The following is a 25186-nucleotide window of genomic DNA, read 5'->3' as shown; positions in this document are numbered from 1 at the left end:
GATAGACATATGCATAATGTATATGTGGACTGGGATAACAATGGGTGAGTTGTAGATTTACAACTCATTTTATTTAGTAGATTAGGGTCTGATCGTTAACCCTAGGACTCGAGAGGGTTTATTGGTGGTCTTACTTGAGAGAGACATAATAAACTACACGCGATATTATCTCGGAATAGCAGTATAACTCATGTTCGAGTGCTGTAGAGAAACATTAGCGTAATAAACTAAAATAATTTTGGCCTATCCTTATTTAACAGATTATTTTAAAAGCATTCTGTATGATTAATATTATTATAATATTATCCTTCAATTGCGCAGCTCTGTTTGACATTTTCTGCTGACTCGTTAGATGTCACGGTGATGGTGGGCGTTACTGTATGTGATTGTGATGATGTCACGGTGATGGTGGGCGTTACTGTATGTCATTGTGAGGATGTCACGGTGATGGTGGGCGTTACTGTATGTGATTGTGATAACTAACTGATAACAACTTCTGTCGTCACATCCCAATACAATCGGTAGTTGTGGATGTTGACGTTCTCCCTCTGTAAGTGATTGATAATTCGTTTTTGATAAGACGTTGCCTCTCTCTCTGTTTATATTGGGTTCGCTTGAAGATTCTGGGAAAAAAGATAAAGAGTTCATAAAATTTAGCCTATTTATGTGCATCATGTTCTACACTTTCGACTTTTACTGATGCAATCAAGTGCATGCATATTTCTCATCGGTTCAAAATAATGCATTTGTTTAGAATTTTAGACGTCATTATTTCCCCATTTCCAAACCGTCCCAATATATCGGTCACAAGTGTTATGTATTTAGACCCTGTATTTTTTAAATCTTCTAATTCATAGATGTATACAGGCAGTATTACAACAACCAAAGCAAAGAAAGTAAAGTTAACTGATAGTTAACTTTGATTTATAGTAAACTCTATGCTTCATATATAGTCAATCAAGCTGTTTCCATATACTTTGGTTTACATAGTGATCTATTTGATAAGGTTTAAGGGTGTTTGTCGTAGCTACATTTAAGCTGTTCCCCGCACTGAAAATTTTAGAATAATAAAACAAAATCAATGAATATAACTTTGTTAAAATCTATTCAATCTAAATTACAAGCACAGGTTCACCTTTCCTGTTTTCAAAGTATAGGCATTATAGTACACTATGTGCATAAGCATTATTGAAGAAATTATTTTTTTAAATCCTGCAAAAATCCGATTTCAAGATATATTTGTAATGCTTTTATCAATATATGCTAGTAATTGAATAGGCATTCGGGTGTCGTATTACTACTAATTATATATTTCATCAATTTTTACCTTTTTGTTTCATACGTACATATATATGTAGGGGTAAATTTTGATTAAGTATTGTATCTTTCTTTTAACGCCGCTAGTTTAAGGAGTTCTACTTTTGCTTGCAGTTGTGAACTTTGTCCAATAAGATTTATCGAGATTTAGAAATTCAATTTTCTTTCAAAATTTCCAAGCAGTGAGGTTTAAGGTGGCTCATTACAATCAGATTTCTAACAAAGCGCTAGCGGAAGAGTAGGAAATACGAGCGACCCCCCCCCCCTCCCCACCCCCGTATGTTTCTTCATTAACGAAAATTATACTTTTGAAAAATTTATCTGTAATGATATTCGCCAAGTTTAAAATGTTTTATGCACTATCTACATAGTAGTTATGAAGTCAACATCTCCTCCGGCTGCCCCCCCCCCCCCCGTTTTTCTTTTGAGAAGTGATGCTACCTGTATGCTATATTATTTAAGAAAACAACATTTGACATGTTGATTTTAATTCTTTCAATATTTGACATGTTAATTTTAATTCTTTGGAGTGGGTTTTACTTAGCATTTATTTTATATACATTGTAATTTAATCTCAAAGGTCGCAGCCCTTCAACGGCAATGGTGACGTTTCTATAGGAGTGAAAAATTCTCGAGAGGGACGTTAAGCAATATACAATCAACCAATCAAAGGTTGTTTTATGTGGTAGTGGTAGATACCAATAACCATCATTAAACGGTAACTGTATACTATATTTGATTAATTAAGGAGGTACCCTACATCGTCATAATGGCTTGCTTCCTTTTAAAACATGGATGAAAATATAAATATCAGTAATATTTGTCTATTCGTTTCCAATATCATTGCCTAACTGAATAGCTCAGGAAATAGTTAGGGATTATTGAATATATGTTGTCAATTTCGAGGGGCGGGGGGGGGGGGTATTACAATTGATTCAATATAGTTGTCTTGATGGTGTGAATCCTCGAATTTTAAAACATCAAATTCAATACCAATTTTGATGACGCTGAAGTTTAATGGCAAGGCGGCATGAAAAGCTCCAGGACCTATCAAATCAATTTCAAAAATATACCTGCATAAGATTTCACTTAAACAATGAAGAGACTTCTTTTATCCCGCAGGTTATGATTAATTTTTTTCCTGCAATGCTTTGTACCTTCACCACCCGATTAAACAACAAAGAGAAGCATTTCACTGTTTATATGTATATGAATGTAAACTAGATTTAAGTATCGTATCGTTGACCTATTCGTTCCATCCATTATACCCGTTGACCTTGACGACGCTCTATACATGTATTTGGTTATGATGTAACTAAAAAAAAACCGGGATCGATCTAGTTTTTATCGTCGAGGATGAAAGTAATGTCAATTTTTAAAAACTATATGAGAAAAAAATTCAGATTCGTTAATATATGTTAATGGTGAATACAACTACATGATAGATAAAAATTAAATCCAGGTTAAGTTAACTATACTTGCAACATGTTTTGTTTATAATATGTGCTTTCATCATATCCTCTTGTTTCAAAAGGATTAACCTCCCTATTGATTTATATTTATGACCCATTAGCACCTTTACGCCACGACTTAACTATCGGTAGATTGACCTTCAACATAATCCTCATGGCGATTTCTTTCGCAGTTTTGAAAAAAAAAAAACCCACAAGCATGAGTATAAAAAACATCATCCTATCATGATAAACCATAACATGTAATGACGTGTCACCATATCAATATAAAAGAACCACAGCATATAATGAAAACGCACACAATAAAAAAGCACCATCTTATCATGAAAGAACCACAGCATATAATAAAAAGCACCACTTTATCATGAAAGTACCACAAAATATAATAAAAAAGCACCACCTTATCATGAAAGTACCACAGCATGTAATAAAAAGCATCACTTTATCATGACAGAACCACAGTATATAATAATACAATCACCACCTTATCATGAGAGAACCACAACATATCATAAAAAGAGCACCAACTTATCATGAAACACACCCACATAAGGCAATTATGGCATTCCATATTTCTTCATTGATGTACAGTCAGACGGAGATTGATTTGTAAGATATTCGGTTTCAGCTGGTGGCTGGTATTATATATTTCATATCATGAAGCCGTCATCCTGTAGAAACGTTATGTTTTCATCCATAAATCTTTTGCTTTCATCACATTTTTTTGGTAACTGCATTCAGACTAGATTTCTTTAAATGTCCTGTCGATATCTTCTTGATTTAAGGAAATGCGTACGGTTAACAGAATGAATAACGTCAATTTCTAGGGGTGGGTGGGTGATATATTACAATTAATTCAATATAGTTGTCTTCATAGTACGAATCCTCGAATTTTAAAATTTCCACGAACAAAAGAAACAACTACAATAATTTTAACGGTTACCAAAAAAAAAATTAAGTTCTCTCGTGTAAGAGCATTTGTGTTTAACCAGGAAAAGAAGTGCAACAATCCAATTCAGTTTTGGTGACACTGATGTTAAATGGAAAGGCGACATAAAAAGCTACGATCTGGACAAATCAATTTGTAAAATTTTGATTCCTATGTTATCATGCTCTTTGAGGCACTCCAAAAATCTACAGGAAACGACTTTTAAAGGAGCCATTTTTCCATATCCTATTCCGAATGTTTCTGCAAAAGAATGTTAAGATAATTTTCTTTGCGTATATCTAATAACATCTGTCTGACTCGGAAAATTCAAGTTGCGAAGCATAAATTCAACACCTGATCAACTTGGAAAGATTGAAAATCTTGTAGGTTGATTAATTTTCTTAGCAACTTTGCTTTATATCGAATAATTCATAAATCAATAATGAGCCTATGCTATCATGCTTAGGTGAAATAAAGCATGCATTCTGACAGCAGACACAAACATTTGATTCCTGCTGATACTAGTGCGGAAGCGTGCCGTTTTAACGTTCATCGGATGGTAGTTACCACAAGTCACATACATATCCTCAAACCTTCAAGTCCGAAGCCATTACAACAAGCCAAGCTTTATTTCCAAAAAGGAGGGGTTACGTTAGTGAAATAAAAAATCTATAAACATTCTGTTTCATGATGTGTTAGTTTCACGATCTGCTGAAGATCGAAAATTAGAATTGAGGAAGATAGGACAATTATTGGAAAAAGCACATCCCTGGACCCGCGCGTCAGCTTATAAACTGTTTGTGTTAAACATTAACTTTATCTGGAACCGAGGTGGTATATAGTAAAGAGACGCATTTAAGTGAATGGACAGCAAACCAAGGTGTCTAATTCTGCTCTGAGTACCAACTGTGCAATTTCAAAAAAAATTGTTACGATGGCTGAGTCCGTTACAAACTCGGTCTCGGAGAAAGGAATAATTGTGATGGCAGTTGACTATAGTAAAAATTCGGAATGGGCTTTTGACTGTAAGTATACCTGTAATATATCCATAAACTTGTAATCTGTGAGACTAGGCAATTGAATACTCTAACCTAACACCAGCAGAAATATTATGAACTAAGTAATTCCTTCAAATGACTATTCCTTATGAATTTTAACACACTGAAAGCACATGCAGCGTGATAAAGATAAAAATATTTATAAATCTTATTTTAAACCGAGTAAAATGTTATATTGCTTATAATATATGAAATTAGATAATTGAAGTATAATTTTCTTCAAATTGTGAATTGAAAGCAAACTGTTTCCAAATTGTCAGGGAAAATTATCTTCCCAAGTCAAGGGTTTGTGATCCACCACATCTAAATTGTTGTGTCAAGAATAAAGCGTTGTCGGGGTGCTGTCAAGCTAAATGCTTATATTAATTATCACGAGTTCCGTTCCAAAATAAAGAGACGCAGCTCATCAACAATTCTCAAAGATAAAATGTTGTTACCGAAAACGAAAACCAATTAAAGACTGCTGAGCCTTTGGAACCCAGTGTTGTATAGGCATCGGAAAATAAATGAATGTGACGAAATTAAATTTTCTATCTCAGGCGGTTAATCGATATATGTCAGTGTTAACGGAGGGAAAGTTAGAAAACACGGGACTGTGGACGATATGCATGTAAGGGTCATCCACTAGATCGTCCCTAGTGTATCCATTATTGAATTAACTTTGTGTATGATAGGCAGTCAAGATACGAGGACAAAATAGTTCCTCGAAGACGATACTAAGATAACGAGATTTAATTTTTAAAATGGCTAGAATTACTTAATTGTCTCTGTCACTCTCCTCTAGATAGATAAACAGAAACTGTTTTACATAGCATTATTCACATTTTTTCCTTTGATCTTTATGTTGTTATTGGCATGAACTGGGAAACATCAATTGAGTGTATTCGATTGCATTCATTGTTTGTATGTGACCGTATGATGCTTTGTATTCAAACTTTGATTTTTCACATCGATTTAAACATTTTTCCAGATACAACAAGAAAACATCTCGCTTCTAATTCAATTTCTCTGTTTTATAAAATGAAACAATTTCAATATTATGTCCAGCAACAACTGATGCATATACATGTTTTAGATTGAGATGAAAACAGAAAAATGAAATAAAGCCCCCCCTAGGATGTTTCTATTGATTCTGTTCTTTACAAAATGAAATTCTAATATCCTTGCAAATAATACAACCATATGAGAACACGGGTCTTCTAAAGCAGCTGCTCCTTGATCAACATCAGACAACGGCTCGTCTGAATCTGCCGAATGACGTTTCCCATTTAACAGGAAGTCGTCCAGTGTGATAATAAAAAGAATTTAAGGTTCAAGATTTTTTTCATATGCTATATTTTCTGATTATGACAGAATCACTTGGAAAAATAGCCGAGCAAAGGGTACCAGACTGATTTGTTTTTATCGTCCTAGACTTATATATCTTTGCAATGGCATTTTAAAAATACGTTAATCAACAGCTTTAGTTAACAATATACATAACTCTTTTTATTTTAGATCCGATATGAGTTTCATGCAAAGATAGATTCAGTATCTGAAACAAATCACGCAATCTTCGCGCTAACATTCGCCTCGTTATTTTACGAACAGATGCATTATAACTTCAGAACAAATTTTGACTCTGTAAAATCTGTGTTACGTGTGAGAGATTTAATAGTGAATGTGTTGTATTGGATACATTGAACAGACCACCGCAATATGAAAACAAACTGTGCACATTTATTAAGAAATTTCTTGGCACCAGAAAAGCTCTCAGCCCAAATGTGTTTCGAATAATTAGATGAAGTTGAATTGGAGGTGGTGATTTTTAGAGAGTTAGATATGAAGTTTTTTCAATTTCAAACAAGATACTACTAACGGTAACAACAATCTGAAGTTGGGAATGGAACACCGATGCATTCCTTGTTTTTAAATGCTGCTTCTACATACAGTGTATTGTAATTTGCTTCCGATGCATGTACTGATACATGTATATATAAATCAATGCAAGTGTATTAAGCAGATGCACTTTCCGAGTTGAACAATAGTTGTTTCCCTTTGTTGAATTCGTTTCACGTAGACATGCAATCGGAACTCCTCGAATGTCTCGCGCACTCGACATAGATATCGAGTGCGCGAGACATTCGAGGTGTTCCGATTGCGTAGTCATGTACATGTATTGCATATGGTGAGACGAAACCGGTATTTTCATACACACGCGGTGGGTACATATGCTTTTCGCTACGATCATGTATATTGCCTGAGCAAAAATCACCAGCTGCTAAGCAGCCACCCGAACTGCAGGGAAACATTAGTCAATTTATTAATATCTGAGAATAAAATAGCTCAAACGAAAATCGAAATTTTTCATCTTTCTTTGGTATACATATATCTATCTTGTTGAAGAACAAATAAATAATAATGGCATATTTAATTAAATAGCGTAATTAAAACAATTTCTAGATACGCTCAGTTTAGTGGTGGATTGTCTGATACAAAAAAAAAAGGTTTTATCTCCACCTAAATAATGAAACATGTACATGTACGTATACAACCTGCACTCGCTCAAGCGTTCCGTAGAATACTGAACGTACCTCTATCTTAGTAGAAGTTTTGTATTGGTGAATCTACAGCCCCACGCCTTTGATTCTGAGAGAGAGAGAGAGAGAGAGAGAGAGAGAGAGAGAGCTCTTGAGCTTTTAAACAATCTCCTCTTCAGTGAAACATGAATGTTACATATATGTGTGTTTTATTGCAAAGTCCAAACTGTAAAAAATATTTGAAACTGGATAATTCTCTCAATTTCTTTCTCCCTCTGTTGAGTGAGAGTATGCATCCAGGAACATGTCAATATGTACATGTAAGTACTTCAACCAAAAGCACATTGCAGCCTTATTGTAGAATTATCTAGACAATTGATTATTTATACACTGGTTGTTTTTTTTAATTAAATGATGGCATTCCATGTTTATGACTTAAAAAACAAAACCGAGGCAGGCGTTGGCACGATAAAGAACCTCACTGCTACAACCCCGAGCGCCATGCATATAATAGGTGACGTCTCAATATCTGTGAAAATGCTTGGAAGAAATGTAAACCTAAAACCAATACACGACGAAACAATTACAAATGTATTCATCTGACAATTTTCTTTTTGTTTCTCTTTTAAAGCAATAAATCTTTTATGCTTTAAAACTACAGTGTTTCGCAAGATTTTATACTTATCGGTAGAGTGTATTATGGGGGAGATAAAATGCTGCAGTCGGCGAATTAGCATATTACTTAGATTTATCTCTTAAAATTGTCTATTTTCTGACTGAACTTAAGGCGATGACCCGATGAATAGAAGAAGACAACCTTTTAAACTATATAAGATGTACGTGTATGTTTGCCCAGAGATGTATTATCTCAAGAACTAATTAAATTATCATCTTTTGATTACCTTTATTTTTTGATATTCTCCATTTCCGTTGGAGAAACTCAGCATGAACTTTAATGGCATAATGAAGTCAGATGCTGGTATTTTGATTTCAATAATGATACATTTATGTCCATTAAGATAGTGAGAAACCATAATAATACACGTACTTTTTTACTCGCCAGGCCGCGCTTGCTGCTTTGTCTCTTTAGATGTGTATATTATATAGGAAAATTACTAGATCGCAAAATAACATTTAGACAGAATGATTTGTAAGAGATGAACTCCGTTTCTGAGGTTAGTTCATTGCTTTAATCCCTGGTCTAACTCCTCGACGTTCAATAGAAACGTTTAACATATACCCATGAGATTGGAGTTTTTCGAAGCACAATTATCAAACCTTATCACGTGCTGAGATTTCACCACGAAGCGTTTAGTTATTTTTCTTCTCAGCAGCGAATCTCTCTCTCGCTCCCCCCCCCCTCTCTCTCTCTCTCTCTCTCTCTCTCTCTCTCTCTCTCTCTTAATTGAAATGCTTTAAGGTGTTCTTATCGGCGTGTTTTATCAATCGCACTATGTAGCCGATTAATGATTTGATGGCGAATATGGATAGTTTTCAAATAAAAAGAAATATAGAAACCAATGTAGCATAAATTTCTAATGATCTGAGTTTCAAGTTAAAATTATCAAATTATTAGTGATTGAATACGCATTTAGGAATATTACGTTTTTAGTATCAAGAGACAAGTTGTAACTCATACTCACGAAATGCATGTAACATATATTTTTAGCCGAGTTGCAACGAAGTTGAACTCGGCTATTGGTTTGGTGATGCGGGCAGGCGGGCGGTTGGGCGTCAACAATTGGTTTCCGGATGATAACTCGAAAAGTTAACAATCTAATCAAATGAAACGTTGATATATTGTTGGTTACGAGGTCAGGAAGACCCCTATTGATCTTGGAGAAAAATGGTCAAAAGTCAAGGTCACAGGGACCGAAAATAGAAAGAAAATTTGGTTTCCGGATGATAACTCAGAAAGTTTAAATCCGAATTAAATGAAACTTTGATATATTGTTGGGTACCAGGTGAGGAATACCCCTATTGATTTTGGAGAAAAAAGGTCAAAGGTCAAGGTCACAGTGACCGAATATAGTATGAAATTTCAGAAATATTTAGTTTCCGGATGATAACTCAGAAAGTTTAAATCCGAATCAAATGATACTTAAAGATATTGTTATGTACCAGGTAAGGAAAACACCTATGGATTTTAGAGAGAATAGGTCAAAGGTCAAGGTCACAGTGACCGAAAATAGATTTAAAATTCAAAAAACAAATTTGGTTTCCGGAGGATAACTCGAATTTTTTTTAATTTGAATCAAATGAAACTTGGATATATTGTTGGATACCAGCAAAGCAAGGTTCCTATTGATTTTGGAGAGAAAAAGTCAAAGGTCAAGGTCACAGTGACCGAAAATAGATTGAAAACTTCAGACAAATATGGTTTCTGGACAGTAACTCGAAAAGTTTAAAACTGAAATTAGTTCTTCACAATTATAAGTATGCCACATCATTCCTGACTTTACAATGTATTCCATGCAACTCGGCTTATGCACCCCTGGGTGCATATATTGATTTTTAAAAATTTATTTTAGATTTTTTAGTTTTGATTACGAACGCACACAAGCATGTACACGCACACACACTACGAATAGCTGTAAACCCCACATACACTGTGCGTACGTGATATATGCTCTTGAAGTACAATGCAAATAAATAATAATCAAGCTTTCAGCCCGGGATAATGAAACCTTCCACATGGAAACACAGCGCATCGCATGAAGATCCCGCGTTACGTAATTTTGTGCCAGCTCTTCATGAAATGTGTTTATCTCTCAAAAACAATATTTCATCCGAGGGCCTCAAGGTGGGAATATGTAGATAATAGGAATGCAATGCCTATTTAGTATCAGCTTCTGCTAGAAGCATATCCCCGTGAGAGAGTCAATTCATTCCTAGAGATAACCCCAATTTTGTACTTTTGACGAACGTTGTGCAAACCCTAATAATGGCGGAATCAACTGCTGATTCCGCTAAAGGATGCGCCCTGTTAGCTGTGGATGACAGCGTTCATTCTTTCTGGGCATTTGATTGTAAGTATGAATATAGCTATTCTTTTAAAGAAATACAGTACCTTTAGGTATCTTATTTGACAAAGTAAATGTTACAAGCTCAAGTATTCAAACAATTCTTATCTTCAAATCAAGGTGGGTTTTTCTCTCAATTTGAAGGCACTTAACTTGTTTCTTGTGACAATAAAATACTAGCACGTGTATCAGTGGCATCTTGTAATATCAAGATGTGTACGTGAAGAGTGTTCTGAAACACGTGCATCTGACACAGTGTTTTTCTTGATTTCTGAATTTGAATGGAAGGAATGCCTGATCGATGTGAACAACTATCATACATATTTCTTGAACTTGGTCTAATTTCTTGTGATAAGTGATAACTCTGACATAGTTTACATCAGCACTTCTCCGCTCAAAGGTATCTCAAGAATTTCGAATAGAAATACGAGTCTGAAGTGCAGACACTTTGAAAAAAGCAGCATTTTAAAGTAGAGGTATATTTCTTCTACTTTCGTTAAGGAAAACATTTACAGAGAAAATCTTAAGTATAGTGTTTAATTTAGCAATGAGAATAATGAAGATCACCCATTATGAATGAAAGCGGTAAGCAAAATCATCATTTGGATAAATTGTTTAGGCCAAGACAAAGATCCACTTGAAGCGCAAAGCGTGTGCTGGTCCTTTCATACTTAGCAATTAAAGTTAAATGAGCACTCCTCTGGATATATTTAGATCCACTTATTGCTGCTAGCTGTACACGAATGAGTTGAACCAAGGTAAAAAGGGCAATATTCGGACGTTTCCGTGGTGGTTTTCTAATGACTGGAGGAATATGACTTGCATTTGGACAACAGAGACTGTAATCAGGCAGACACAGTTTCAGAAGCAGTGCACATACATCTGTACTCTCTCTCTCTCTCTCTCTCTCTCTCTCTCTCTCTCTCTCAGCTCATGTAAATTAAAGAACAATATACATGTACATAGTTTATTTCAAGTCGAGTATTCAAATAAAGAGCATCTCATTTACCTTAGGTACAAATTACGAAATAATAACAAATTTGGGTCATACGCGGTAATATATTGCTATATTTGGGAATGAAGACAAAAAAGAAAACGTTACAAGTTTTAAAACTGGTACATGCACAAGTGAAGATAACGAACAGTGATCAATATCATAAATCCTATGGAGAATACTAAACCAAGAGAGAGAGAGGCAAACATATCAAAGGTGGGATCAGGCGCCTGGGAGTAAGCATCCTCTGTTGACCAGTCACACCAGTCCTGAGCTCTACCGGAGTAATCAGTTTGTAACGAATGGCCTAACAATTCCACCGTTCGTTCACTGTTCAAGTGGGAAAGTAGAGCGTGTCAGAAACTGTGCCCAGCACAAATTCTATAGAAGCCTAACTTTAAGGAATATCGGATTTCATAGGAAGAAAATTCGCATCCATCTGCCGACATTGTTACTAATTGTTTTACTACAATCTCTCGGGAACAGTGCTGCCTTTGTTTCATACAGTGTAACAACATGTAACTGCTGGTAACAAATTTATTACCTTCTCTAAATTTCATTCCCCAGGGACGGATCCGGACAATTTTCAGAGGGGACAGTTGCGATCCAAGATGGCACCTTTTTCGCCCCAAAAAGTTGATTGCAGACTCCAAAATGGCACACAGTGACAATTTAAAAAATTCCACTAATGGGGGGGTGGGGGGTGGATTGCAATCCTCATAACCTCTCCTCCAGACCCTGAACTGTTCCCTCCGGGGGAAAAACCTAATATAGTCATATTGTCACTGCCAGTACACATGTTTATCGAAAACCGGTCGATGAAATATTCATTTATTGTCAAACACGTTCTCAAAGATATTTACTTCCTGTTATTTATTTTCCCGTTTAGATTACACTGCAAGCGTCCTTTATGTTTTATTCCAAAATATTCCCAATATTTTTACCTTCGATATCTTGACTAATTGAAATGAGAGCCATTTCCCCATGAATGTGAGCGATCTGCGTATGAATCTTGATAGATATAGTACGACTATTTTAACGACTGGGAATGAAAGTAAGATATAAATATAAAAATAAATTTCATTTTTGAAAATACAGGAGGGTATGAACAGCAACACTACATGTCATTATACTTTTCATGAAGCGAAAACGCACTTATTTCAAACACGATCGGTTTCGCCGATTATTCAAATTTCCCAGATGCTTCAGTTCCAATATATACGATGACATGCCATCTTGACTACATACATGTAAGGTTTCGACCCAACTGTATATTTGTTACCTTAATCGCCCTTGCATTTGCTCAATGTAGGTTGTGGAATCCAGATGAAGACAATCGTAGCCATCTCGGGGAAATTTATTTGTAAGAATTCTATCTTATACATGTATATTTCATTCGCATTTAGTTAGGTTCATGTATATTTGAAATAGGAAGAATAACTGATTTTCCTTGACAACTGAAGACGACTTAGCAGAGGTCTTCAATTGTGGTGTTAATTAACAGCAATGTTGTGTTTAGAGTGGCTGTCAGACTTGTATAAGTCAGATCAATATTTATCGGAGGAAGACCTGAGAAAGGAGTAGAAATGCGGTTATTTACATGTAGACCGTGTATCATCGGTGATCACTGAGATACCGACATTTCAGTGTTAACTTCCAGTGTGTGTGCTCTATAAAGCTTTGATCTTTTAAGAAATACTGGGTATGATACAAAACTGGGCGGGTTCTCTCTCTCTCTCTCTCTCTCTCTCTCTCTCTCTCTCTCTCTCTCTCTCTCTTACATGATGTAAACTGTTTTAGTTTAGATATTCTGTGTAAAATTTCTGAAAGTCATTGTCAAACAGTCAAATTACATATACGTTGAAACGTAGAACAACAGTTTAAAAAAAATAAGCATCTTTTAATATTTTTCTGAACCTTATGAAATGATTGGGTAGATGTAAATATCCATTTTGACATTTTGATGAAGAAATTAAAAGAGTCTTGATTTTCGTTTATAAAATCTGGTATATTGTTTTCATTATAGCTATATGTAATGATACATGTACATAACAAAGCATAATTTTCGTCACCTATCCCTGAAATACGAGGCTGGAAAACCTTCGACGAATCATGAAATGCAAAACTATAAATCAAAAACTCCATGATACTCTGACAAATTATATACATTTGTTTGTCACTAACACCAGATTTATTCAGTTTTAAATTAACCTGACAGTCTTGCGTGCTAAATCGAAGGTCTAAAAAGATATCAAGGTGGTTTCTCCCAATTTTCCCCTCCATTCATTCACAGAATAGTATATATCTATAACGTCAGTTTTTCATTGAACATTCTTAATTTTTCATTCATTATGTGTCGGTGTTAATTACGTGTATTTTCAAATGTAATTACATATGTACATACGGGAAAATTTAATGTACATGTAACATTTCACAAAGCCTAAATAGCTAACCCAGCATTGGGTCAAATGCTGTCTTCCGTGTTTCATACCGATTGTTAGGCCGTTCTTGGCACACTGATTTTGACTATTGATAACTCCGTTTACCTGATCAAGATACAGGGCTCACGGCGGGTGTGACCGGTCGACAGGTGATGTTTACTCCTCCAAGGCACCTGATCCCACCTCTGGTATATCCAGGGGTCCGTGTTTGCCCAACTATTTACTTATATTATATGCTTATAGGGGTTATGAGATTGATCACTTTTCGTTATCTTCACCTTTCATGTAGCTAATTTTTTTAACAATGCATTCTTGGGGTTTTGTTTTTTAAAGTTATCCCATTTCACAGATGTTGAATTTGACAAAACATTCAGTCCTGTATACATGTACTAGCTTAATATAGGAAAAAAATGTTTGCGACTCAATGTTGACAGCAACTCTCCATCTTCTCATTAACTCTAGTCTTCGGAGTTCACTGCCGGCTAAAGTCAGCTGACCTATTTTCCTGGTGGCGCTTCCATATTCTCCATAATCTAAACCGTCTCTAGCTGTAAATTACAAATGTAATCTGGCTACACTGGCGTAGAAACCCTACTTTAGGAAACATCGAATTTCGCTCCTACTACAGACATTATACTTATGGTCTTTAAGTGTTAGCGAAAAGTACAATGCCAGATAATTGACAAATGAACAGCTGGGAACCAGTTATTATTCCCATACAGCCGCACTTCATAAAAAGAATAGACTAACGTGGGATCTTGGAAAGCTGTTCTGCGAGTAACTGATGTTGCCTACGAGACTATTTTTAGAACAATGTTCTATGAAATGAAAAGAAATAACTGATTGTCTGCAACTCGCATTTTTATAATTCATTTATAGCGAGGAATATATTGTTCTGCGTATCTTGTATCCTTTCCACTAAAATCAAATTTTTGCCTAGTGATCGCGCGTGCCATACAACAAGCTACAATGAACCTATTTAAATGAGGTAACGTTCGCTTCTTCGCAAGATAATTTTTGTTACAATATTGCTGAGCTGGCCTACGCGTTTATACAAGCAAGATTTCCTATTCTTCCTCCATGAAGTAATTAACAGAGGGATGTTCTGCATAAAGCTAGGGGCTTCACGATAAATTATTGTCGTTTCACGTCCATGGTAAATTGCGTTTTAGCAATTAAATCTTGTAAATGAATTGCATGGATAAGAATGCGCGCATTCGTAGAATTGTTTTTAAAATTCGTTTTTTATATATATAAAAAAAAAAATGATGCCACGAGTCATCATATGTTTTGTGTTCTGATACATAATGCACCGAAAATATATGACTGTGTGTGTGTGTGGGGGGGGGGGGGGGGGGGGGGTAACCAGGTCTTCCTATTCTTATAGCGTCTTACAAGCAGAAAGACATACATTATACACAACAAAACCTCATACAGTCTTGCGAAAAATGAAATTTGATTGTGGATTATTCATATTTTGTTGGAACTAACTTTTCTTGGATTTCGCCGCATTCAAAACCTCAATGAAGGGCACTATTTAATGTTACAATCGACAGAGTCCATATCCACGAAATAACACCCGAATGTAACTGTAATATCCACGGGAAACTGCCACCAGGAATTTTGATTAGTTCACAATATCTTTTGAAACACATCAAATGTCGGAAACTATGCAATTCATGAAAAATGCTATAATTCCTGTCGATTATAATGATTTAATGCATTTTTACGTTAATGCAAAATAATTCATTTTCAAAATTAAAAGTTGTGCCCATTCGAAAATAGCACAGCATTCTGTCTGGTCGTGTATCGAATTAGTAAAATTGTTAAAAAATCATGTGAAATTTTGGTATTTTTTCTATGTTTAAACTTTTTAATCAATAGACCTTGTAAAATTTATGCAGAGTGGTTTTTAGATGAAAAGGTACCCCCCCCCTCCCACTGTTTGAGCATTACAAATCTATCTGTGGTTTGTTTTGTGGTCCTTGTCATTTGTACTGCATGTGGTCCTTGCGGCTGCAAGATCGATATTGGAAATTACATCTAGAGCCTAGATATTTACTGGATAATCAACAATTCTAGGGCAGGTTAAAGTTTTGGGATTCAGTCACATTTTCAAGCAACTCTAGAACCCACCTGTACCAAACTCGCATCTATGAATGTTTACCACCATGCTTGCTAAAGTTATTAAAGTAGGTTAAAGGTTGTGAACTTGATTACCTTCCCTCGTAACCCTAGAACCAACATGAAAGTTTTATCTAGGAATGTTCACTATCATGCGTGGTTGGCTTGCTCAGTGTAACCTTTATTCTATGGTTGATTGACCAGATGAGATATTCAGAGCAGGTTAAAAATTGAGTAATATGAAACTTATTTCTTTGTTCAAACTTAGTCGAAAGTGATTAGAAACGTGAATTTTCATTGAACGTCCAAAAATAGTAACCAATCGTATCAGCTAATTTATTTTTAGTCCAATGTGGACAACTCAAATGTTATTAATATTCACCTGGAGGTGAATATAACGTTTATACACCTCAATTATTTCCTATATAAAACTAATATGATTTAGAACTAACATTTTAACTGTTAAACCAACCCTTACGCTCATGGTCTATTAACCGGTGAACAGTTCACGCACTACTGCCTAGGCAATAACCTGCCTTATTTCTATTGGCCACGCAAGTCACATGATCCTTGGTTTGATTTGTTTATGTAATGGCGAGGTTCACTAATTCGACTGATGTTGAAATTCAGAATTTATGATATGAAACACACAGCAGAAACACGAAAATATTATTATTAATTAGGATATTAGGTATGTTTTCTTTTAAACTAGTAGATACAGTGATAAATGTAGGCAATCACACTGTCTTGTTAAAAGTTTAACAAACATAATAATAAAACAATTATAGACTGGGTCCTCGGGCAACAACTGTTTTGTTTGACCCTCGAACAGATTTGTTAGCATCAGCCTTTTTGGAATCAAACAAAACAGCTGATGTCTTCGACTGTATACTATTTTTCTAGTTTGTTGAATCTTAGCTAAACAGAAAGCACGAACTTATTCAATCATATTCTGAAGTACATTAAATCATAAGTATATGTATTACATCATATGAAATTATTATCATACCATAGGATAAATGTTGGTATCATAATATCAGTAAAATTATCTCGTATAATTATGAGCACGCTATACATCATTACAATTTATTGACTATCATTTTGATGACCTATGTCGTGGGGAACTGTAGGGGTCTTGCACACTCTATGTTTGCAGTGTGACGTCAGTAGAAACAGTATCAATGGGATCTAGCTTTGTCGTGTTATCAGCTTGTTTTGCAGCAAAGTTGATATTTGTCAATGCCATATAAGATGGAGGAAAAAAAACCGGAATTGAATGACAGACTCCTGTAATTAGTATAATTCTGCAAAATGGACCCAGAATCTTCTGATATCAGAACTACATGATGTATGAGAGTTACGCAAATGTTCGCTTTCAATAAAGCATATGTTTTGATGCTGTCATGGTATTTTGACGTGAATTCTTAATTCCCAAAACCGTTCATGCGCAGTAATTTATTTACCAGAGCAGATGGGTTAGTCCGTCGTTCATTTGTCATTCAGTTCTTCCATTCATGCAGTAATATACAGATTATTAACGATCTGTTAATGATCTTTATTCGGTTTTTTGGGGGTTCTATCTTCCCATCCCTGGTAATCCTTTCAACCTCACAGGCAGGATAATTCTGAAATCTACAATTATTATATAATTTTATAACCTCCATCTCTTTTTGCACTACCGCCGTGTTTCTACTACGTTGCAATGTATCGACATGAGGACATCAACCATCCATTCATTCCACTAGAAACTGATTGCAGTTATCTCTCTTTATCAACAAATTTTCTCGGAAGCATGCAATTCTCTGTCATAACCTGAGCAGTGTTTTCATGAGATTTCTAACTTTTTGCGTGATATGCTGGCAATCTAACAGGGAAAATATATTTTGGAGGATATCCATGTGACTACTATTCGATTTTTCTAAATGGGTGAAGTAAACTTGGTATTTTTATACGGACGATTGTACATGTACTTACTTATCAGTTACGAAAGGCTGTACATAGAAAACTACAAGATTTCTCCCCATTGGATACTTTGTAAAACAATTACGTGCGTGATAAATTTTATAAGACCAAAAGACTACCCTACGTGAATCAATTTAAGATGCAACTTTGAACAGTGATGAAATTGGTATTGCATTTTAAAGTATATTTTAGATATTTTCAATGCAATTTAGATAAATTAGATATTTCTTACTAGTGTTCTCTATTGTCTAATGATTTAACAGAGTTAAATTGACGTGGATTTTGGCACATGTGTTTTAATTCACCTGAGCATGGCGTCCGTCTGTCTGTCCATCCGTCTGTCTCTAAACTTTACACATCTTTTACTTCTTCAGAACGACTGGGCCAATTTCAACCAAACTTGCCATAACACATAAATGAGTAAAGGATGTTCAAAATTGTTCAAATGATGGGTCTCACCATTTTCAAAGAAAAGATAATAAAGAAATAATAAGATAGTATCTTTTTAAAATCTTCTGAAGAAACACTGCGCTACAAATGGCAAAAAACCTATTTGAAAGTTTCATTAAAGAATGTACATTGTACAAATAACCCACCCACCCCCAACCCCGGGAATAGGGTTTGGCCACAATAGGGAATCAGTTTTACGCGGGATATACAGGAAAATCACTTTGAAGATCTTCTCAAGAGTAGCAGGGTTAAGATTAGTGATGTTAGTATGCAGATAGTTCAGATTCAAGTTTATCAAATCCTGACCGGGAGGGTGGGGGTGTAAGATGGGGCCTCAACAGGGGATTGATGTTAAAACATCTCAAGAGCAACGGGACCAGAATTAGTTAATCAATACCCTGGGCCACAGGCACAGATTTCACATGAGAAAGTATAGAGAAATTTTTGAAAATCTTGTTTTGTTTCAAGAATATATATGGACCATAGGGATAGAGTGGGGCTAGAATCATGGATAAAATTTATGATACATGAATACATGGCATCCCTATGTTGAATGGATTCAAGTTGATTTAAGTCATAACTCCAATTGTCTTAGGCGTGGTCATGATATAGGTTCAAAAATTTTCATGGTAAGAAAGAGGGTAAAGATCTCTTAAATCTTCTGAAAAACATCAGGACCAGGTTAACGCAGGTGAGCATTGTGTCCTATGGTCCTCCTGTTTTACTGTCCACGTACAGGTAATAAAATAATAACTGAATTCAGAGTTATCCTGTTTAGAATAAGTTATTTAATTCGAACTTCTACTGTTGGGACTCAGTATAGGACAAAGTTAAGTTCACTTGGTTCCGCCCTTACCGTATCACGTGGATTTCACGAATAGTAATAGTCATCTTCAAACACGTCTGCTTGTGTCTTAAACATTTCGTTGAGTATATAAGACGAATTCGTTTGCGGATATCTTTTTTGTACATGTTGTAGGGATCAATACAAATACTCTCTCAGTAAATACTTTTTTTCGTTAAGGTCAAACAACATTTCGCATTGTAGAACTTTTCAATACATATACGAATGTCACTGTATAATAGTGGCATCCCATGCGGGTGAAATATAAAGATCACTGGCCCGTGTTCTAAGGTGAGGAAAAAGGGGGATGTGCTTACATTTCTTCTGTCAATCATAAACACATGTAATAAACATGAAAATCAAATGAACATATAAGTATGACATCAGGAAAAGGAGAAAAAATGCATTATTTATCAAGTATGTTGTACTTAAATCATAACATTGTAACTAATCATACTATGCGTGCAAACAAACATGCATACTATTGTAATTATTGAGAGAGAGAGAGAGAGAGAGAGAGAGAGTCTGTTCATATCGAATATTGATTGAAATATACAGATCTATTCACATGTAATGCCAAGTATGTCAGTAACAGCGTGTGCGCTATGTCACGGACATTTTTTTCTTTCGAAATGTCATATCAAAGGAATGAAAATTGCTATCGATTTGTGAAGAAAATCTTATACAATGACAGAAAGCTTAAAAGCACATTCGTGGCAGAATTAGTGACGCTGTATGGAAATGATTACCTCCGCTTTCCCAGCAGTGCGTTTCTTCTCTAAAATCGATATAAAGCGGGTGTTACGCAATTTTCGTGCTCAAATAAATCTGTCATCTACACGGGTATAATTAGGAGTCCGTATGTCACAAAGCCATTCCCCGTGCCATTTTAGCAAGTTTATTAATGATTTATTAATCGCTTGTTGCATATAAAATTCGGCTTTTAAGTAATTTAGGGTCTCATTTCTTGTTATAAGGTCAAAATAGAAGAGATTTTCGCATTTGCTGAGAGGAAAAATTGCCCTTGAAAAATGAAAGCACAGATAAAAATTTCATAATCATTTTGAAGTTTTCTGAATTATTCATGAGGGTTACTCCCCTTAGTCTGTTGATTAAGCACCCAATTTGCCAAAGCCGCAGCAATAGACTTTTAAAACAGGACATTGTCAACTCGCAGTGAACATTTCAAAGTCCTCAGTATCAAACGAACGATGGCCACTGTTGTAATAGCAATGGATGAAAGTGAAATTTCGGATATCGCTTTTGATTGTAAGTACATTATCTAACCACCTTTATTCTTTTTATATTACCTCAGATTAATTTAATGGGCATCTGCAATGATATTTAGATGTGCATGTAATAATGATAATTACATGTATAACATTGGGGTACTAGTATTTGAATAAGTAAATCATTCTTGGTTTATCGAAAATCGAAAAGCCTACTCAATACCTTACTACATGTACTATTTGTACTTCATAAACACTACAAAGGATGAACCCCGGGTGACGTGATGCAACAATGTAAAGGAAACGGGTACATTCATTATTTTCAACTGTTTCTCGCACATTTCCAAAATAGAACCACATTCTACACATTACTCGTAGTCTTTGTTTCCCATCAAAAATAATAATGATAATAAAAAAGAAGCATTTGAAAAATCACCCAAAAAATTAAAAACAAAACAAAAACAACAAAAAACTTTAGGAATTTCTCTTACATATAGATTGGTTTCGGGGCAAAAAACGTCATGGTCAAACATAGTTCTTTGTATATGTATGTCTTTGATGTAGTTTTGAATAGAAATATTGGTGTTAACTTTTATCTCTGTGGTTATCAACACAGACATCCCTATAATGATATTGAATAATGTAATGGGTATGTTCTGTATTCTGTAAAAGGGTTTTGGTTCTGGCTCTTCAAAATATAAACAGTAAATTGAAATGCTTGGGATTGGAAATATATCTACATGTTTTTCAAACTTGTATGACAAAACCATAATAACACATGTATTCACGACCAGTTTCACCACGCTTCTTGTAATATGATGTCAGAAATGAAGCATGTTGTCGTCTGCAATCGTTTTATTGTTTGCTTGCATTGAAAATTCCAAACACGTTGAGCACATTGGAAACTTGTTGTTTTTTTAATTTATCAATCTTTGACAAATTCATATTTTTAGTTTATTGACATGTTTTAAATATCTACATGTATTATAATAAAACATTGTCTTCTTACAAACAAACTAAATCGTGAATAGTTTTTTATAGGAAAGGCAATTGTTTTTATTATAGATATTTTTTTAAAAAAACGTCGACCGCCTGTACATTTTGCACTTATTTGGTTATTGACATTTTGGTGGGTTTAAAATACGATGGTTCTGTAACCCAAGAAATACGATATTCACCGAACTCTCCAGTTGGCATACTATAGAAAATTTCATAATCTGCATGTGACCGCGGTCCCTCTGTATCGGTTCGATCCAGTTATTCAAATTTGATCTCTTTGTACCGATTCGATCCATTTATTCCAGTTCGATCCATCTGTTCCGGTTCGATCCCTTTGCACCGGTTCGATCTAACTGTTTCGGTTCGATCCAATTGTACCGGTTCGATCTATCTGTTCCAGTTTGATTCATCTGTACCGGTTCGAGATCATAAAACTTTCACCGTACTCATATACTCAAACTTAGCCATGTTTGTTTGGAGTAAAAATCTTAGCAAGCTTCAAAGCATACTCGAAAAATCTTGAGCATGTACTCCATTTGAGTTTAAGAATGATTTTATAAAAGTTTTATAACCTTCACTTCTGAGTATGAGTACGATTTAGAGCACGGAGTTCCAGTTTGAGTATAAAAACGTGTCCAAAAAAGTTTTATAACCTCCAGACCAGAATGTATATTATGACGTCACGAATACAAGTACACTGTCAGTTTCCTTATGATGGAAAATACAACAAGAGTACCGAAACGGTGCATGATACACCCCTCGCAAGCTTATACAGAATATTATTTTTTAAATCACGAGTTGTAGAACTTTACTTAAAGCAGTATCAACCCTTATCAAGCTGTGATATACTTTCTTTGCATCGTATAGATAAAAGATCTTAAAGACCGACAGTAGGTAGATAGCTCTGTGTGTATAACATATTTCTCCAAAATCAACTAAGCTCAACAACCTGTAATTTTTCCAACATCAAAGAAAATCAGACAATTGTTGGGAATCGAAAGACTTGCAATACACAGTATTTACAAAGGCCTTAGGTTGAAAACTACATGTATGAGGGGAGTTAAATGCATGGATAAACCATGTACTCACTTTGTAATTTATTTATTTTTCAAAATGACCACGTTCAACACGTTTTCTAAAAAAAAAAATGAAAAATAGGAAACTGAAGAATAGTCAAAATTCTTGCCACATGCATATCGTCATTACCCACACAACCGCTGTGAAATAAGAAGATAGATGTGGGAGGTGTTAGACGAAACAATCACCTACCCTCCATATAGTTTTAGATAAAGTGACAAAACTCGTGCATTGGAGGTCGATATGGATCAAAATTGCAACATAATCTAGAGTGACCAACAAGGAAGCTAAATAGCAAGTTTCAGCTTGATGTGTGACAGAGATATGAAATTAGGAACAGAAAACCCCAAACGGGCGGACGTATAGACATCGCTGTACATATCATAAAACGTAAACACGTTCCGTGTAAAGATGAGCGTATAAATTAATGATATTGAAGTTGTTTGCACTGTAAAGCAGTGTGGAACAGCATTATCTATAAGTATGCATTTCTCGGGGCCACAATATCCTAATGCAAATCATTTCCTTTCCTTTTAAATGCGTTTTGGGACAATTTATTGCTCCGCTGTAATTAATGCATTTTTCACTCGTTTCTTTTATTTATTATTACCAACAGTTGATCGTACACTACAACAGCACCACAGAAGCATGTACAATGTATCTTTACGATAGAGCTCAAAAGCTCTACCGATTCATGTCGTTTTCAAGGTTTTCCAATGTGATATTGGGAAGTAATGTGAAAAATGGCTTGAAGCTTAAATGAAAAGCAAACGATTTCTGAGAAATTTCGCAGAAGAAGTAAACATTTCAAAAACAGAAGTGGTGTTATCTGAACGAAGACAACCATTACGGGTTTAATTGACGATCCCCACTAGCCAGAGTCACGAAACATCTCCTACTTAAGCCAATATTTGCATACTACACGGAAATCACATACATGTTAGTAATAAAACAGCTACCAATGAAGTGGTTGCCTGATTATGTTATCAGAAAGATGGTGATTATAAAATTTGATACTTGTGTTATCTATGTAATAAATTTGTTTGTATTACGGTGCATAAAACGAAGCAGGCTAACTGAATAAAAAGAGAGAGAGAGAGAGAGAAGGGGGGTCACGTTGGAAAAATAAGTTTTATCAAGCGTTGTTCGAATTGATTCAATTACTTACGCATACGTTTACTTTAATCACTCATATCAATATTCTGTGCAGGAGATAGACAAATAGATGAGAATCGTATATTAGTTTTAAATGACGTCTGCACCTCCCTTTCTGCAAAGTTTATCTCTGCTGCATTTCTCAATATGTGTAGTAGAATGTGCTGGAATTGATGGCGAAATATTTATATTTACTTTGTTTAAGCCTTTGATATCTTTGCAAATCATAATGATAACCCATGTAATGCAGTTGTAAACACTGTGTGTATATGAATCTTGATATTTATATAGTACATTTATTTTTTCAACACCAACGAAAGTATCTAATGTCAATATAACTGTGAAAAATAAGATTTCATTTTTGAAAATACATAGGGATATGAAGTGCGATGCTTTACGCCGGGATACTTCATGAACTGCGATATATTTTAAAATATATTCTATTGTCTAGAATTTAACTGCACAGTCTTAGAGAAAAGGCCCTGCAATACATTGGAAAGCGCATAATTTCTGTACGCTGTAAGCATACATTATTTAACAGTACTGGTGAGCAGGTTAGGACGCTCGCGGCCAGAAGATCCAGGTTAGTTCCCGACATCATATCAAACCTAAAATGTGTAACAAAGGTAGTGATTGGTCCTTCGCCAAGCACCCGACATAAGATTCTTTCGGATATGAACGTCAGCACCATAACGCATTGCTATACAACCCTTAACCACATCGTCAGAATCTGTGTCACTTCACCTGAAACTGGTGACGACTCTTTATGAGTAAAAAATATGTGCATATTTGGTGTGCCTCCTTGCCTCCTATTCATGAGATGATGATATTGAATAGACAGTGTTGTGTTAGTAACAGGGGTAAGTGACGTCACATGGATGCTTATATAAGCAGCTTACACACACCTGTGGGGTTTTGAGTCTGTATCCAGATGACCCACCCTGCCCCACCCCAATGTTCTTGCTTACAATTGATAATGTTCGAAAATGATACACAAGTTTTTACTACTGTTTAAATCTTTGAGTGAAAGTGTAACTTTCTCTCAGTTTAAGATTCGAAGATCTAAAGAAGTATTCATAGTTTTACATGTATTTAATTTACATTTCCACTGGTCCCGTGAGGATCCAAGTTAGAATAGGTCCTCAATACCCCTTACTTGTCGTAAGAAGCGTCTAAATGGGGTGGTCCTTCGGATGCGACTGCAAAAACCGAGGTCCCGTGTCACGGCAGGTGTGGCATGATAAAGATCCCTTTCTGCTCAAAGGTCATAAGCGCCGAGCAAAGGCCTAAATGTTGTAGGCCTTCACCGGCAATGGTGACGTCTCCATGTGAGTGAAAAATTCTCGAGAGGGATGTTAAACAATGTAAAATTAATCAATCATACATTTCCACTGTCTTTACTCTCATTAGCTTTACAGATTGAAATAATGGCCGTTTTCGCATAAATATGAGCGTTCTGCACTATGACTCGATAAATATAGTAAGACTATTTTAATGGCTGGGAATATTCCGACAAAAATGGAAGTAAAATGCATGTAAATATAAAAAAAATTAATTTCATTTTTGAAATTAAATGAGGGTATGAAGAGCAACG

General features: G+C 35.2%; 1 protein-coding gene across 7 annotated transcripts in view; it reads left to right on the top strand.

Annotated features, from left to right (window-relative positions):
- The window catches only part of LOC125653261 (uncharacterized), a 52301-nt gene that overhangs the window by 21404 nt on the left and 5711 nt on the right, over positions 1-25186 (top strand). For 2 of the 7 annotated variants that reach the window (XM_048882638.2, XM_056144712.1), the window contains exon 3: positions 12624-12674. The exons of 2 other annotated variants lie outside the window; for them this stretch is intronic. In XM_048882638.2, coding sequence (XP_048738595.2) covers positions 12624-12674 — 51 coding nt within the window. Of the gene's footprint in view, positions 1-3576; positions 4743-9968; positions 10324-12623; positions 12675-25186 lie in introns of those variants that run through there. 3 more of the 7 variants (XM_048882639.2, XM_048882641.2, XM_048882642.2) reach the window with 3 other exon arrangements.

Source organism: Ostrea edulis, chromosome 7 (assembly GCF_947568905.1).
Source record: "Ostrea edulis chromosome 7, xbOstEdul1.1, whole genome shotgun sequence".
Lineage (NCBI taxonomy): Eukaryota > Metazoa > Mollusca > Bivalvia > Ostreida > Ostreidae > Ostrea > Ostrea edulis.
This window is presented reverse-complemented; position numbering and strand designations above follow the sequence as displayed.